Here is a 16,006-nt window from a genome sequence, read left to right as displayed (position 1 = left end):
TGGACAACCGTAACCCTAACCCTAACCCTAACCCTGACCCTAACCCTAACCCTAACCCTAACCCTAACCCTAACCCTAACCCTAACCCTATCCCTAACCCCTAACCCTAACCCTATCCCTAACCCTAACCCGCGTAGAACCCAATGTTATTGGCACGAAGTAGGCCATGATTGGCATGACCTGCTATGATCAAGACTTGCTATTTCAGTGTTTTGAGTTTTTGACTTACTGTATGATTTCAACTTTCACATACACCAATGTTTGCCATGTCTATGATGTTATTAGCCTCTCTTACTCTGAAAATGTAATTTAATGTTATTTATTGCTCTATAAATGTTCTTAGCCGGTAGACAAACATACTCCAGGAGCTTGCTGGATAGCCTTGTTGAGAGGGGTCAGGGAAGAATTTTTACAGCTCACTTATCTGGCCCCCGGGTGATTACTGTTTTTTTGCTTCCCTCTGGAATATGTAGAGGTGGGTCGTATGCCCACCTCCCTTGTTCTCTGTAAAGCGCATTGTGTTGCCTCTGGGTATGAAATGCGCTATATAAATAAAGCTTTGATTGATTGATTGAACTGAAATCCTATCCTCACATTACAGTATCTGCAATACAAATATAATTGTATTTAGATCAGTGTAGTGTTCAGCATGTCGACTTCAGTGACATCAGCCCATAGACGAGCTATTTTCAGACTCCTGACCTCAGCTAATTTCTGTGGAAATAAGTTCTAAATTAAGCTTCATGGTTGTTTCCATTAAAGGAGTAGTAAAGGGAAAATGCATGTTTAGCCCTGTTTTAAGGTTACTTATGATCATATACAATGGCTCAGATCAAAACGTTGACAAAACTAGCACTTTTGAGAAAGTCTGATAATTGCTCTACCGCCGTTTTGGTCATACAATGGATGTGGGTGGGCACCTTGAAAAATCATTCAAAAAACATGTTAAGCTCTCAATATATAATACATATGTATACTTACTGCATGTATGAAGGCCTAGCCTACATAGGTTTTGCACTTAAACTCACCTACTTTTGACTGTGCTTCCAGGGGAGTCTAAATGGGCCATTCTGACCCACTTGTCAGCAGCTGATACATATTGCTAAATATTGGCTTTCTAAATAGCCTATCTTGAAATTATACAACTTTGTTGAAATTATGTTTATTGGGAGTACTGTCAGAGACGAATACAAATGCAACATATTCTTAGGCTACATACTGTAGCCTATATATATCAATCAATCAATCAATCCATCCATCAATCAATCAATCAAAGCTTTATTTGTATAGCGCATTTCATACCCAGAGGCAACACAATGCACTTTACAGAGAACAAGGGAGGTGGGCATACGACCCAGCCCTACATATTCCAGAGGGAAGCAAAAAAAACAGTAATATATAAGCAGATTTCTTTCCTACACTCTTTAAGTCTGAGAGAAAAAAATCTCCTGCTTGTTTTCCTCCAGTTTGTTGCACCAGTGAACTATTCAGGGATGTGGGAATTGGCAGACATGTGTGCAAATCTATTAACATTCAGACGGTGTTGCATGATGACAGCATATCAGTGCCAGCTGAAGCGTCGTGAGAAATGGTCTCTGAAAACTCTTCAATTTCCAGAGTGGAAATCTGTGTTTTTCAGTGTGGCCTTTTTATCTTTTATTTCTATCCATCCACAAGGTGAGGTTGACCTACACAACGTGTTCAAGACGCAGCTAAATCTCACCATGCCTCCGTTCGTTTGTATTATTGTAATTGGGTTGCAATGCCCCATGCATTCAAATGCAGCCTGTCCCTTTCAGGCTAGGTCCTTCTGTGCTGGGTGTGTGGGGGCCATGTTGATGTTTCAGGCCAGGCCCCTCTGTGCTGAGTGTGTGGGGGGGGGGCCATGTTGATGTGTCACACTTCTGTGCCAGATGACACTTCACAGGAGTTTAAATAGGGAGGAAGTTGAGGATCAACAGGAATTAAAAATGGGGAAATATATTGGTGGTTTCATCTATGCATGCGGGCAGACTAACCATCTAGGATACAGTACAAATGTTCACTTGTAGAACCCTTGACAGCATCTTTACATCCAGGATTCCTCTATTAATATTCCTTCCATTCCAATTGATAATTGACTAAATTAACCGACCAGAAGATGAGTTTTGATACGTAGGCCTATATAAATGTATCATTACATTACATTACATTACATTACAGTCATTTAGCAGACGCTTTCATCCAAAGCGACTAACAATAATTGCATTTAACGTAGGAAGAGCCAATGTACTACTACTTGCCAGAACTCACAAGTGCATCTTCTCTCTAAAACAAGTGACTAAGAGCATAATCTAGTGCTGAAGGCAAAGTGCAAGAATCACAATCTAAAGTACAGTGCAATATAATATAATAAGTGCTTAGGTGCTTAGGTGGGAGGATTATTATCATTATTATTGTATATAAAAATACAAAAAACATATAGTACACATAGTCCGAAAAAGAGTATGCCTGCTCCCTACATCATTTGACTATTCATTGCCAGGTCCTGCTGTCCCCCGCGCAGGCGCAGACTGGCCTGGGCGGGGTGCGTGCGCAGTCACCAGAGGCGTCAATGACGTGCTGATGGACTGGGCGCGCGCAGCCCCGCCCTCCGGCCGCCATCTTTCGGTCTGGGACTCGAACCCCGTCGGGCTAAAGGACCGGAGCTGATCATGAACAAGGGGAATAACACTTCTAGCTCTAGTTAACCTACTTCTACACGCCTCGATAATAGAAATACACGCCAGGAAGTGTAAAGTGTGAATCTGTAAACGCACGCATGGGAGGCGAGTCTCTCTTCTGTGAATTCATTTGGTCTGAAGACGTGTTGCGGTCCGCCATTTTTGTTCCTGCCTCAAAAGTGTGCCTGGACTCAAGAAAAGGAGATTTAAATCACATTTTTCCGGCTCTTGCTTACATTAACGACCCAGAAGATACAAAGTATCGCGGGACACCAGAGAATGACTGTTTGCAACATTGTATCGACATGGAGATTCGTTTGATCCAGTAGAGAGGAAACCTTTTCCGTTCTCAGCCCACTGACAGACTAGAGAGAGATAGTTTGGTTCAAGTGAACGCTTCATGGTTTCTTTCTTTCAGAAGAGGGAACTAAAAGAGGAACCTTCGACCATAGCCTGATCAGTCAGTCTTACTAGACGTGTGAAGCTCCTAGTTTGGACACCGAGTTCAGGCATTTCTCATTGACTGAAAGGAAGAAGCACATAATGGTTGAAAGTTGGCTCCAGCTAGTCCCAGCCTGTCTGTGAAACCAGGTTACGAGTCTGTTGGATGTGGCTGATGCCTGCAGGCTTGGGTAGAAACACACTCTAGATTCTATTGGATTCTATTGGATTCTATTGGATTCTATTGGGTAGAACATTCTAGAGCCTGGGGTCCTTGGATCTTCACATTCAACCTGTACAATCACATTGGTGTTTAATTATCAAGCAGCAACATTCACTGAAAGCTAGCTTTTGTTTTAATTTATTGTTGGCGATAGTGTATTTGTGTTTTCTCGTTCAATTGTTAATTTATTTCCGATCAAATATGTCATCTGCACGGTTCGATTCATCAGACCGGTCCAGTTGGTATTTCGGACCCGTGTCACGCCAAGAGGCCCAGAATCGATTACAGGGACAGAGGCATGGCATGTTTCTGGTTCGAGACTCCTCCACCTGCCCTGGCGACTACGTGCTGTCAGTGTCAGAGAATTCCAAAGTGTCCCATTATATCATCAACTCTTTGCCGAGTAAGAGGTTCAAGATTGGGGACCAAGAGTTCGAGCACCTACCCGCTCTTTTGGAGTTCTACAAGATCCACTACCTGGACACGACGACACTGATAGAACCTGCCCCCAGGTAAGGTGTTCTCAAGAGAACTCAAGAGGTCTCAAGACCTAGAACTATTATTTCCCTTCTCAAGAGAACATTCTCACTCTCCAAATTGAAAGAATTGAGTCTTTACAAAAACAAAAACAAAAAAAAACATATCTGCTCAATTTTGACACAAAGCCAAGTTCAAGCCATATCTAATATGTGTTTTATTTATTTTTTATTTTTTGGGGGGCGGGTAAAAAAGACACCTGAAGGTTTACAGTACATGCTCAAGGGGGTGTGGCTCTATTATGGAAATTGTTAATATTCACTATTTTGAGAGATTCATTTATACAGTATTTTCATCTGACTACTTAGTTGTTTATTGTCTTGGAGTGGTTTGCCATTTGACATTTTAATGTCCTTTAATTTGAATAGGAAACCCTTTTATTAAGCCTAACCAGCCCCCCCACATCATCATCATACTCTCTGGATCTCCCCCCAGGTATCCAAACACAGCGATAGGCACGGGCTCCATTCAGACGCTGGGCGGCGCGGACGAGAACCTGGAGTACGTGCGGACTCTGTACGATTTCACCGGCAGCGACGCGGAGGACCTCCCCTTTAAGAAGGGCGAGATCCTGATCATCCTGGACAAGCCCGAGGAGCAGTGGTGGAGCGCCAAGAGCAAGGAGGGCCGCGTGGGCATGATCCCCGTGCCCTACGTGGAGAAGCTGGTGCGGCCCTCGCCCCACCCCGGCCAGCCCGCCCACGGCTCGCGCAACTCCAACAGCTACGGCATCCCGGAGCCGGCGCACGCCTACGCCCAGCCCCAGACCCCCTCGCCCCTGCCCCCGGGCACCCCCGGGGCGGTCATCAACCCCCTGCCCTCCATGCTGAACGGGCCCGTCATGGCCAAGGCCATCCAGAAACGAGTGCCCTGTGCCTATGACAAGACGGCCCTGGCTCTAGAGGTAGGGTACAGCAGACCAAAGCACCTCTCCGTCTCCTGGTCTGGCGTTCTGAACGGACGCCTATTGGTCTATCCAGGCTATATTGAAGTTATGATTGCATTACAATGGGCGTACTGTACTAATATACCTTCTGTCAGATATTCTAGATGCTTGTTGATGTCAGGGTACCTAAAGATGGGCTATAGCCTCCTTCTCACCCTGTCTTCCAGTCCTCTCTCGTCTCATCTCTTCCTCCCTCCCTCTCTCCTCCCCTGGCCAGCGCTATAGATTCCATCAATCAGTCTGTTGATTTTCTAAAGAGGAAGTGCAAAGTAGTCAGCTTTCTTGCGGTGTAGAAATGCTGAGTAATCAGAGACGGATGAGTCTTAGCTCTGGACTCATCTCTGCCGTTTGTTCAGCTCATCCCAGAGATCAGCTGTGACATAGAGACATGGTCCTGAGATAACTCATTCATCAAAGAGGAATGAGTGTGTGTGTCATATCTGTTTGTTCTCACGGTGTCCACAGCTGACAACTGTGAGCCTCATTCAGATTCCTATTCCATTAGGAAATGTGCCTTACATAAACCACAACAGTGCCATAATACCTGGGATTAATAGTCTCAGAGAAACCTGGGATTAACAGTCTCAGAGAAACCTGGGATTAATAGTCTCAGAGAAACCTGGGATTAACAGTCTCAGAGAAACCTGGGATTATTAGTCTCAGAGAAACCTGGGATTATTAGTCTCAGAGAAACCTGGGATTAACAGTCTCAGAGAAACCTGGGATTAACAATCCAAGAGAAACCCTGGATTAACAGTCTCCCAGAAACCCAGCAGTTTACTAGAGAAAAAATGGATGCTGTGGAAGCCCCCCCTGTTGGATTGACCCCAATCTGATTGAATACAGGAAACTTCTGGGGATGGTTTGTATGGGAAGGTCTCAGCCTCATACCTTTGTTTTGGGTCGTACCCACCGACAGTCATTTCATCCGAGGACGAGTCATACAGGCCTCGGAGTTTGTTGCTGAGCAATAAACATCCGTCTGCCGTTTCCTGTTGTGATGAATGTACAGAGGGTGATGGCAGATGCATTTCGATTGGGCAAGAGATTACATTAAGTGAGAGAGAGAGAGAGAGAGAGAGAGAGAGAGAGAGAGAGAGACGCAGTCAACCACCCTTTATCTTCTTCCTGATCGTTGAGCATCTGTGTGTTTCCACCATGGTTGTTGGTAGTTAATGGGGCTGAGTGGGACTTCCCCCTCACGCTGCACACTTAACCTCCTCATCCGCCCACTCCCCACGCCTGACTAAGCGTGGAGGAGAAGTGGGCTACTGGACCTGACCTTTCCACACCTTTTTGGGCTCCGTCAAGGTCAACTTCAAGCAGCAGCAGTTTTTTTAATGCCTGGCCTTTTTGCAATGTTTGCAATTTACTGTATCTGTGTACGTTTTCACAGAATAGGATACAGTACTATCAGTGACTAGCACTTCTAAGAAGGTTGATGTTACACATGCCTTATGTAATGTGTCTAGTTTGAACCCCATCATGACTTAATGACTCAAGAGGCATTTAAGACTTTAACTTTTGACTCGAACTTATTCTCCCCCTCTTATTCTCTCCCTCCCCCTCACACACACACACACACACACACACACACAGGCACGGTCCGCCACACTGCTGCTATCTCCGGCGCTATATCTGGCTCTCTCAGACTAGGTCATGGCCTACAGCAGAAACCTCTTTTTTAGTGGACTTATTTTCGGCCTTATTTCCTCAGGAAGCTCAAGTTCAAAGTCGCTGTTTTTATGATGCAGCAGAGTCGGACGGCGCATTGCAACATTCACTCTTGAAACAGGAACCCTTTTATTTAGGCTGAATCAGGTGTTTGGCTATTGACATATGCTCTAGACTATAAAGCTACTACTCCTTTTTCTTATAGTATTATACCGTTACCACGCAATAGGATTCTCTGATTGGTTGTTTGTGTGATTATAGACCTCCCTCACCTATGGCATCAGTCTATAATTGGAATAATTAGTCAAGGGTGAGATTATATATATTTATATATAAATAATGTTTATGACACTGCATTTTCAAAAATTAAAGGCAGGCTTTTTTGTGAATGTGAAAGAACCATAGGATAGGGAAGAGTATTATTAGTGCAGTTTCATTATAGACAGGAAATGATTCCTAAATGCAAGTGCAGTGTCATTATAGACGGCAGATGATTCCTACATGTCGTTGAAACCAGATGTTGCTCTGATCACCGATATCTCTACTACAAGATGGAGGATGAGTCTGTCCTCCAGCAGAAGGCTTTATTCATTTCACGATTATGACAACAACAATGCCATCATCTCACTTGTAATCCCTGAGCCCATGTGGTCCAGGTCCTCACAGAGGGGGGTCAAACACAATGTCACAAAGCAATTCAATTTCAGGATTATGTTTGATAGATATCTAGTTATTCACTCTTCTATGAGGATGAGGGACAACTCCTGATGATGTCTGCCTCCTCTGTTTCCGCAGGTTGGTGACATCGTGAAGGTGACCCGGATGAACATCAGCGGGCAGTGGGAGGGCGAGGTGAACGGCCGGAGGGGGCTTTTCCCCTTCACCCACGTCAAAATCATGGACCCCCAGAACCCAGACGAAAACGAATGACCTGGGCAGCCGACCCTCGCCCTCTCACCCACACCCGACCCCGCTGGCTGTCTCCACCCCCCGCCTGCCGGTGTCACCATGGTTACGCGCTTGCCTGCTTTGGGGGCGGCGCCATGGCGCTCGCCGTATCGTCACGCCAACCACCGCGCGCGCGGCTTCCTGACTGTTTACAGATTCCAGACTCTTAACTAACCCCCCCCTCTCACGCCCCTCCCTCTCGTGGTTACAGGCTGGTCAGGGTTTCTGCCTTTATGGCCTTTTATTTCAACATGTGTCCGGGGTGTGCGTGCGTGTGTGTGCGCGCGTGTGTGTGCGCCAGGTGACCCACCATACCATCTCTCACCCGGCCATCTTTTGTTGTTTTTAACCTTTTTGTTATATTTGAATACTTGGGGATTTGGAGAGCTTGTTTTGTATTTAGCGTTGCGGACATGAGGAGGGTTCTACGGATGTGAGGAGGGTTCTACGGATATGAGGAGGGTTCTACGGATGTGAGGAGGGTTCTACGGATGTGAGGAGGGTTCTACGAAAGAGATTATGTGTTGGGAATGTTCCACAGCCCCGAGGAGGACAGTGAGGATACAGCCCTAACCCTTACCTGCTATTCCTCCAAACAATCCTTCACTGTTGTACCTTGACCTAGGGCCACACACACAGCGGCTGGGTGTGGAGAGTGATTGGTGTTAAGTGTGTGAGTGCATGTGTGGAGATCCGAGTGTTGACTGACGCAACCAGGCTGGGACAGGGGGTCGGGTCAGAGGAGGGCGGAGGAGAGGGCCCAGGGGAAGAGCCAACATGGATCCCAGCTCACGGACTTCCCTCTAGGCCCAGTGACATAGACCTAGTCCACACTTTATTCTTCTCATCCCAACACAACGTGAATGGTCCTATGTAATTGCATCTCTCAGTCATTTTATTTGTGCCATGAATTTAGGAGTGCTGGTTAGGTTTTCATCCCAGTGTAAATGTGTGGCGGACTGTGACCAGGCTATTGCTAACGTTGTTTGAAAGAGGGTTTGTTCTGTATGGGGCTGAGGGCTCTGTGTCGTGACGGCGCGTCGTGCATCCCAGCTGTCAGGAGAGAGGGTTCAGGCGGCAGACAATGACTCCCCACCAACACTTTATTCACCAGGAAATGCAACTCTAGCACAAGCAATCCTCCCACTGGACTCTCCCTGTGTTCAGTTAGCATTTCAGCTACTCTCCCTGTGTTCAGTTAGCATTTCAGCTACTCTCCCTGTGTTCAGTTAGCATTTCAGCTACTCTCCCTGTGTTCAGTTAGCATTTCAGCTGGACTCTCCGTGTTCAGTTAGCATTTCAGATGGACTCCCTGTGTTGAGTTAGCATTTCAGCTACTCTCCCTGTGTTCAGTTAGCATTTCAGATGGACTCCCTGTGTTCAGTTAGCATTTCAGATGGATTCTCCCTGTGTTCAGTTAGCATTTCAGATGGATTCTCCCTGTGTTCAGTTAGCATTTCAGATGGACTCTCCCTGTGTTCAGTTAGCATTTCAGATGGATTCTCCCTGTGTTCAGTTAGCATTTCAGCTACTCTCCCTGTGTTCAGTTAGCATTTCAGATGGATTCTCCCTGTGTTCAGTTAGCATTTCAGCTACTCTCCCTGTGTTCAGTTAGCATTTCAGATGGATTCTCCCTGTGTTCAGTTAGCATTTCAGATGGACTCTCCCTGTGTTCAGTTAGCATTTCAGCTACTCTCCCCGTGTTCAGTTAGCATTTCAGCTACTCTCCCCGTGTTCAGTTAGCATTTCAGATGGACTCTCCCCGTGTTCAGTTAGCATTTCAGATGGACTCTCCCTGTGTTCAGTTAGCATTTCAGCTACTCTCCCTGTGTTCAGTTAGCATTTCAGCTACTCTCCCTGTGTTCAGTTGGCATTTCAGATGGACTCCCTGTGTTCAGTTAGCATTTCAGCTACTCTCCCCGTGTTCAGTTAGCATTTCAGCTAGACTCCCTGTGTTCAGTTAGCATTTCAGATGGACTCTCCCTGTGTTCAGTTAGCATTTCAGCTAGACTCCCTGTGTTCAGTTAGCATTTCAGCTACTCTCCCTGTGTTCAGTTAGCATTACAGATGGACTCTCCCTGTGTTCAGTTAGCATTTCAGATGGACTCTCCCTGTGTTCAGTTAGCATTTCAGATGGACTCTCCCTGTGTTCAGTTAGCATTTCAGATGGACTCCCTGTGTTCAGTTAGCATTTCAGCTACTCTCCCTGTGTTCAGTTAGCATTTCAGCTAGACTCCCTGTGTTCAGTTAGCATCTCAGCTACTCTCCCCGTGTTCAGTTAGCATTTCAGATGGACTCTCTCTGTGTTCAGTTAGCATTTCAGATGGACTCCCTGTGTTCAGTTAGCATTTCAGCTACTCTCCCTGTGTTCAGTTAGCATTTCAGCTACTCTCCCCGTGTTCAGTTAGCATTTCAGCTACTCTCCCTGTGTTCAGTTAGCATTTCATCTCTACTCTCCCACCCAGGGCCTGTTCAGGACCAAAGCGAGGGCACAGTAGTGTTGAGTTGTGGTTCCAGATCTCTGGTCCAGAGAGTTTAGACAGGATGTTCTGCTAGAACCCTTCTGTAGAGGAGAGAACCCACTGGTTCTTGAGTGCACCCCCCTCAATCCTCCCCGAGATTCACCACCTTTCCGTCGTGTCCCAACTGTAATCTGTTTTCTTTTCTAGTCAGCTGTTCAATGTGGAGCATTTCATGTTTGTTTCAATAAACTGTTGTAAAAAAAAAAAACAAGAAAAAAAACACAAAAAAACAACTTAGACCGAAGGTGACTTTTTGAAAAGGGAAAAATGCCTGCTGGTGGCCTCTGTGCATGACCTCTTGACCTGGGGGTTGTACTTCCAGGTCAAATGCTGCTTTGTGTCATATCTAATTTCCTTATTAAAAATAAATTTGACTTTTTTTTTTAAATACGCCATCTGTGGAATCAATCCATTCAATTCTACCTTGGTTTAATATTGTCATTTTAAACTCACTGATTAAGCAATACACCAATTTTCTTTAAGATGGAAATTTGAGTTTTCAACATGCTTCCGGTTTGGTTTCGTAAAGGCATTAACAGTATTACTGAGCTTTTTCTCCTCATGTTTTAGAAATCCTGTGTTGTCTTCTTAATTCAGAATGAAAAACTGTGCCTTTTATTTTCTTATACCATTTGCATATGGTAATGTCCCATGGTTAACACCCGTGACCCTATGACCCTTTATGTACAGAACAAGTAAATAAAATTTACGTCTACTTCTTTAAGTTGTTCTGCCTGTTTCTGTCCCACACCGCCCGTATGGGAGGTGGGCGAGGTGAGGATGATGAGGAGGGTGGGCGAGGTGAGGATGAGGAGGAGGGTGGGCGAGGTGAGGATGAGGAGGAGGGTGGGCGAGGTGAGGATGAGGAGGAGGGTGGGCGAGGTGAGGATGATGAGGAGGGTGGGCGAGGTGAGGAGGAGGAGGAGGGTGGGCGAGGTGAGGATGAGGAGGAGGGTGGGCGAGGTGAGGATGATGAGGAGGGTGGGCGAGGTGAGGATGAGGAGGAGGGTGGGCGAGGTGAGGATGAGGAGGGGGGTGGGCGAGGTGAGGATGATGAGGAGGGTGGGCGAGGTGAGGATGAGGAGGAGGGTGGGCGAGGTGAGGATGAGGAGGAGGGTGGGCGAGGTGAGGATGAGGGTGGGCGAGGTGAGGATGAGGAGGGGGGTGGGCGAGGTGAGGAGGAGGAGGAGGGTGGGCGAGGTGAGGATGAGGAGGTGGGTGGGAGAGGTGAGGATGAGGAGGAGGGTGGGTGAGGATGAGGAGGAGGGTGGGCGAGGTGAGGATGAGGAGGAGGAGGGTGGGCGAGGTGAGGATGAGGAGGAGGAGGGTGGGCGAGGTGAGGATGAGGAGGAGGGTGGGCGAGGTGAGGATGAGGAGGAGGAGGAGGGTGGGCGAGGTGAGGATGAGGAGGAGGGTGGGCGAGGTGAGGATGAGGAGGAGGATGAGGAGGAGGGTGGGCGAGGTGAGGAGGAGGAGGAGGATGAGGAGGAGGAGGGTGGATGAGGTAAGGATGAGGATGAGGAGGAGGCTGTATCTGGAGCAAGGGAACCGTTGCTCTGTCTCCGTTTCTAATTCCTACCAGTTCCAGTTTAGATTGCGGGTTCCCAGGAGAAACCAAGCAATTAATGCATCTTAATGAAGAGCTAAGAAAAGACAGCCGGCTCTTCTCTGACCTAGAGAGAGAGAAACTTTCAAGGGCGAAGTTGCAGCTCCATCCTCTCATATCTCTTTTAGTCTTGATATAGAATGATCAGCAGTTTCCACCACGGTCTTGAGGTATATACGAAAAATTATTAAATATTGTTGTTATTATTGTTTTTATTATTATTAATAATAATATTCTTGTCCATTCTCCGTCAGATATAGTCACTTTTTTGTTCTCAACATATGAGGTAGAACGTGTTTTAAGGTGTAACAAAACCGTATGACTGAATTGTACTACTACCAGTATCCGAATTATACTCTTTTCTAAATAGTTCTCACACATAGTTCTTAAAGTGGGTGGCGGAGGGATATTTCCACTGCCCTGCCCTAGGCCGACATTAACACTGCGCATGCGCGATACACAGATACCAGTGGTGTGATGGAGGGATGACTCCTGCGTTGTCGGCGATATAAATATGACCAATTACATAACTGTCTCTGGGCCCCAAGACCCCATCTGGCTCTGAAAAGAATGGCACTGTTCCAGATTTAACATCTGCATACACACAAACATGTCACTTCCGCTGGAAAGACTGGAAAAAGTGTCACTTCCGTTGGTATCATCATCATCACAGTATATTAAACGCACAGATTACAAAGTAAGTGATCTTAATGAACCACAAGAGGGCACTGTCTGGCCCTGGTGAGTGCTGTGTTCAATGCCGTGGCCATGCATTATGTTGCTATGATCCTCACCATCTTTCAGTAGGTGTGTGTGTGTGTGTGTGTGTGTGTGTATGTGTGTGTGTGTGTGTGTGTTATCTATTCTATATCAAGAATAGCTGGACATCCCAGAGCCTCTTAGAGCTGTATTTATATATTATAGCTGTATATTTTCACAAAGGGTAAACCGTGTTTTATCTAGGATTCCATTCATACTGTAGCATACATCATACTATCATATTGGTACCATTATTACATCATTTGAACATTTTAAACAATAACTGCTCTGTGCATGTCAGTTGACCTTTAATGGCTCAACATACACAGAGACACACACACACACACACACACACATCTTCTCACAGGCATACACTAGCAGCTCACAGCAACCTGAGGGCAGTTCGTATGGAGCGTCATCCCCAGTGGGACATGGTTCAGTGGGCTTTCCAGGCGACGTGACGAGGACACCAGCTCGGCCCGGGAGCAGCACAGGGCCACAGGTCCAGGAAGCAGGCAACCCCGCGAGGCCAATCGCTCAAACGAGCTCCAACAGGTTTCAATTATCCACAGGATCCTCCTACAGTCAGAGCTCTTGACCTATCAGAACTCTGATCGATCGTAGACTTTTATTTTGCACTGACATTTTTTTCAACCTGAAAGTCAACAACCCGTGCTTCTGTTCCCGTTTGGGAGACCGCCACTCTGTTACACAGAGGTAGCCGCCGCCGTGGTCCGAGTCACGCTACCATTGTCCAAAGTCGTGGTTCACCAACCAGGAGAACGGGTTTGGACGCTGGCTCCACTCTACCGTGTTGCCGTGGTGATAGCCGTGTTGGTGGCCGTCGTGTTCGGCGGTGGTCAGCGGGTGATGGTGGTGGGGGAAGGGGTGTCCAGCTGCTCCGGTGTCCGCCCACTGACCCAATGTCTGGTCAGTGGTGTGGTGCCCGTAGAGGGGGTGTCGGTATCCCATGATGCCAGGGCTGGGTTTGGACGGCATGCTGATGCTGACGGTGACTCTGTAGTTCTGGCCCGGCATGGCCTGGGTAGCGTGGCGGTTCTGGCCCGGCATGGCCTGGTTAGCGGGCCGGTTCTGGCCCAGCATGGCCTGGGTAGCGGGGAGGTTCTGGCCCGGCATGGCCTGGGTAGAGGGGCGGTTCTGGCCCAGCATGGCCTGGGTAGCGGGCCGGTTCTGGCCCGGCATGGCCTGGGTAGCGGGGCGGTTCTGGCCCGGCATGGCCTGGGTAGCGGGGCGGTTCTGGCCCGGCATGGCCTGGGTAGCGGGCCGGTTCTGGCCCAGCATGGCCTGGGTAGCGTGGCGGTTCTGGCCCGGCATGGCCTGGGTAGCGTGGCGGTTCTGGGGACACCCCATCTCCCTGGCCAACTCTGGCCTAGTGACGTAGTACCCAGGGACGGTGGCCACATCCTGACCACCTTCCCAGTCACCCACAGAGGAGGGAGAGGGTAGTCTATACCCTACAGATCTGAGAGGAAGAAGACATATTAGGGTTATAGATTCATCTAATGTGTATATGAGGCCTCCACTCAATTATTATAGTGTCTATAGGGACAGTTCTGAGGCACAGTTGCTATTTACATAAAGATGTCTTATTTTTATGTTAGTTCCTACAGTAGGGGTACAGGTTATTAGTTCCTACAGTAGGGGTACAGGTTAGTTCCTACAGTAGGGGTACAGGTGGTTAGTTCCTACAGTAGGGGTACAGGTTGTTAGTTCCTACAGTAGGGGTACAGGTTGTTAGTTCCTACAGTAGGGGTATAGGTTGTTAGTTCCTATAGTAGGGGTACAGGTTGTTAGTTCCTATAGTATGGGTACAGGTTGTTAGCCAGGCTCTATCATTCACTACTGTGTCTGTGCACTTTTAGTGTGTGTGTGTGTGTGTGTGTGTGTTCCTGTGTACTTGCATGTGTGTGCAGAAGCTATCCCTCATCTACCTGTATGGCTGGTGGATGGATGCAGGCACCATCTGTTCCTCGCTGCCGTAGTCCTGAGCGTGGATGTCCAGAGGGTCTGTGTGTGCGGTCTGAGGAAGGTCCTGGTCCACTGCCCATGGAGAGTCGTAGTACCCCTTAGCAGACCCCTCCTCCGGGGGCTCCAGGCTCAGACGGTCCTGTCCTGGTTCATAGTCATGAAAGGTCCTCTGGAGATCTGTGATGGGAGCAATCAATCATCATCAACATGACACCAAATCTGTAGGGTGGCATTTTCTGTATGTTTTTTTGTATATTTTGAGGCCGGATTGCGAACCAGGTGTGTTGTTTACCTGGAGGACTGTTGTCTAACCAGGTGAGATGTTTACCTGCAGGACTGTTGTCTAACCAGGTGTGTTGTTTACCTGGAGGACTGTTGTCTAACCAGGTGTGTTGTTTACCTGGAGGACTGTTGTCTAACCAGGTGTGTTGTTTACCTGGAGGACTGTTGTCTAACCAGGTGAGATGTGTACCTGGAGGACTGTTGTCTAACCAGGTGTGTTGTTTACCTGGAGGACTGTTGTCTAACCAGGTGTGTTGTTTACCTGGAGGACTGTTGTCTAACCAGGTGTGTTGTTTACCTGGAGGACTGTTGTCTAACCAGGTGTGTTGTTTACCTGGAGGACTGTTGTACGCGGCGTCTCTGTCAGCTTTGGCTTTTTTTGCTGCGTTCTTGGGGCTCTTTCTGGTTCCACACCTGAAACACAAACATTCTCAGTGGCTACGACATTTTATGTGCACATGTGTAACAGAGCCGAATTCGTTCTGTCCGAGTGAAATTATTTGAGGTAGTCTTCTTCTATGGTGGTGGCGGTCTCTTTGAAGCTTCAAAGCACCGCCGCCACCACAGAAGAAGACTACCTCGGAAAAATAATTTCACTCGGACAGAACGCGTCTAAATAAGTTATTTAATGGTAGAGCCGAGGCTTCAAAACCCAGCATTTGTTTAAATAGACCCTTTTGCTTAGGTAAATGAAGTCTCATGTTTATCTGCAGCTAAAAAAATTATGCGATATTTAAATACTTTTTTCATTGCATTTTATGACTCTTCCAAATCTCACTCATAATAGACCAAATGTCTAAGTGCTCACCTCTTGATCTGGGTATGAGAGCCTTCTTCTCTGAACCCTTTAGCAAAGGGATTGTGGTCAATCTTCAGTCTAATGATCTGCAAGCAGGTATAGAGAGGAATTAGACATGTAAACACACGTGTCTGTTTACTCTGTACAGTATGTGAGTGTGGTTCGTCTGTCTGCCGGCACACGGACGGACCTTGGTGTTCTGGTAGGACGTGACGGCGGTGAAGGAGGTCTCAGGGAAGGAGAAGCTCTGGGGGTTCCCCCAGCCGGACATGAAGGCGCGGTCCGCCTGGAGAACGTGGAACCGTGGGTAGTAGCGATGCATGGAAGACAGGATGATCTGAGGAACGGGAGAGATTCACATAGAGGGAGCTGAACACTGCTGGACTGAACACTACACCTCGGTCCTGAGATGTGATGTCATAGTGAGGTCAGTCCTGAGATGTGATGTCATAGTGAGGTCAGTCCTGAGATGTGATGTCATAGTGAGGTCAGTCCTGAGATGTGATGTCATAGAGAGGTCAGTCCTGAGATGTGATGTCATAGTGAGGTCAGTCCTGAGATGTGATGTCATAGTGAGG

General features: G+C 47.4%; 1 protein-coding gene across 1 annotated transcript; it reads left to right on the top strand.

Annotated features, from left to right (window-relative positions):
• Nucleotides 1–2,675: 2,675 nt before the first annotated feature.
• Nucleotides 2,676–10,676, top strand: crkl (v-crk avian sarcoma virus CT10 oncogene homolog-like). Its single transcript, XM_084460081.1, has 3 exons — nt 2,676–3,878; nt 4,339–4,807; nt 7,319–10,676. The coding sequence occupies exons 1-3, from the start codon at nt 3,568–3,570 to the stop codon at nt 7,451–7,453; spliced, it is 915 nt and encodes a 304-aa protein (XP_084316207.1). The 5' UTR covers nt 2,676–3,567; the 3' UTR covers nt 7,454–10,676.
• Nucleotides 10,677–16,006: the final 5,330 nt, after the last annotated feature.

This window comes from Borostomias antarcticus, assembly GCF_949987555.1.
Source record: "Borostomias antarcticus genome assembly, chromosome: 30".
NCBI lineage: Eukaryota > Metazoa > Chordata > Actinopteri > Stomiiformes > Stomiidae > Borostomias > Borostomias antarcticus.
This window is presented reverse-complemented; position numbering and strand designations above follow the sequence as displayed.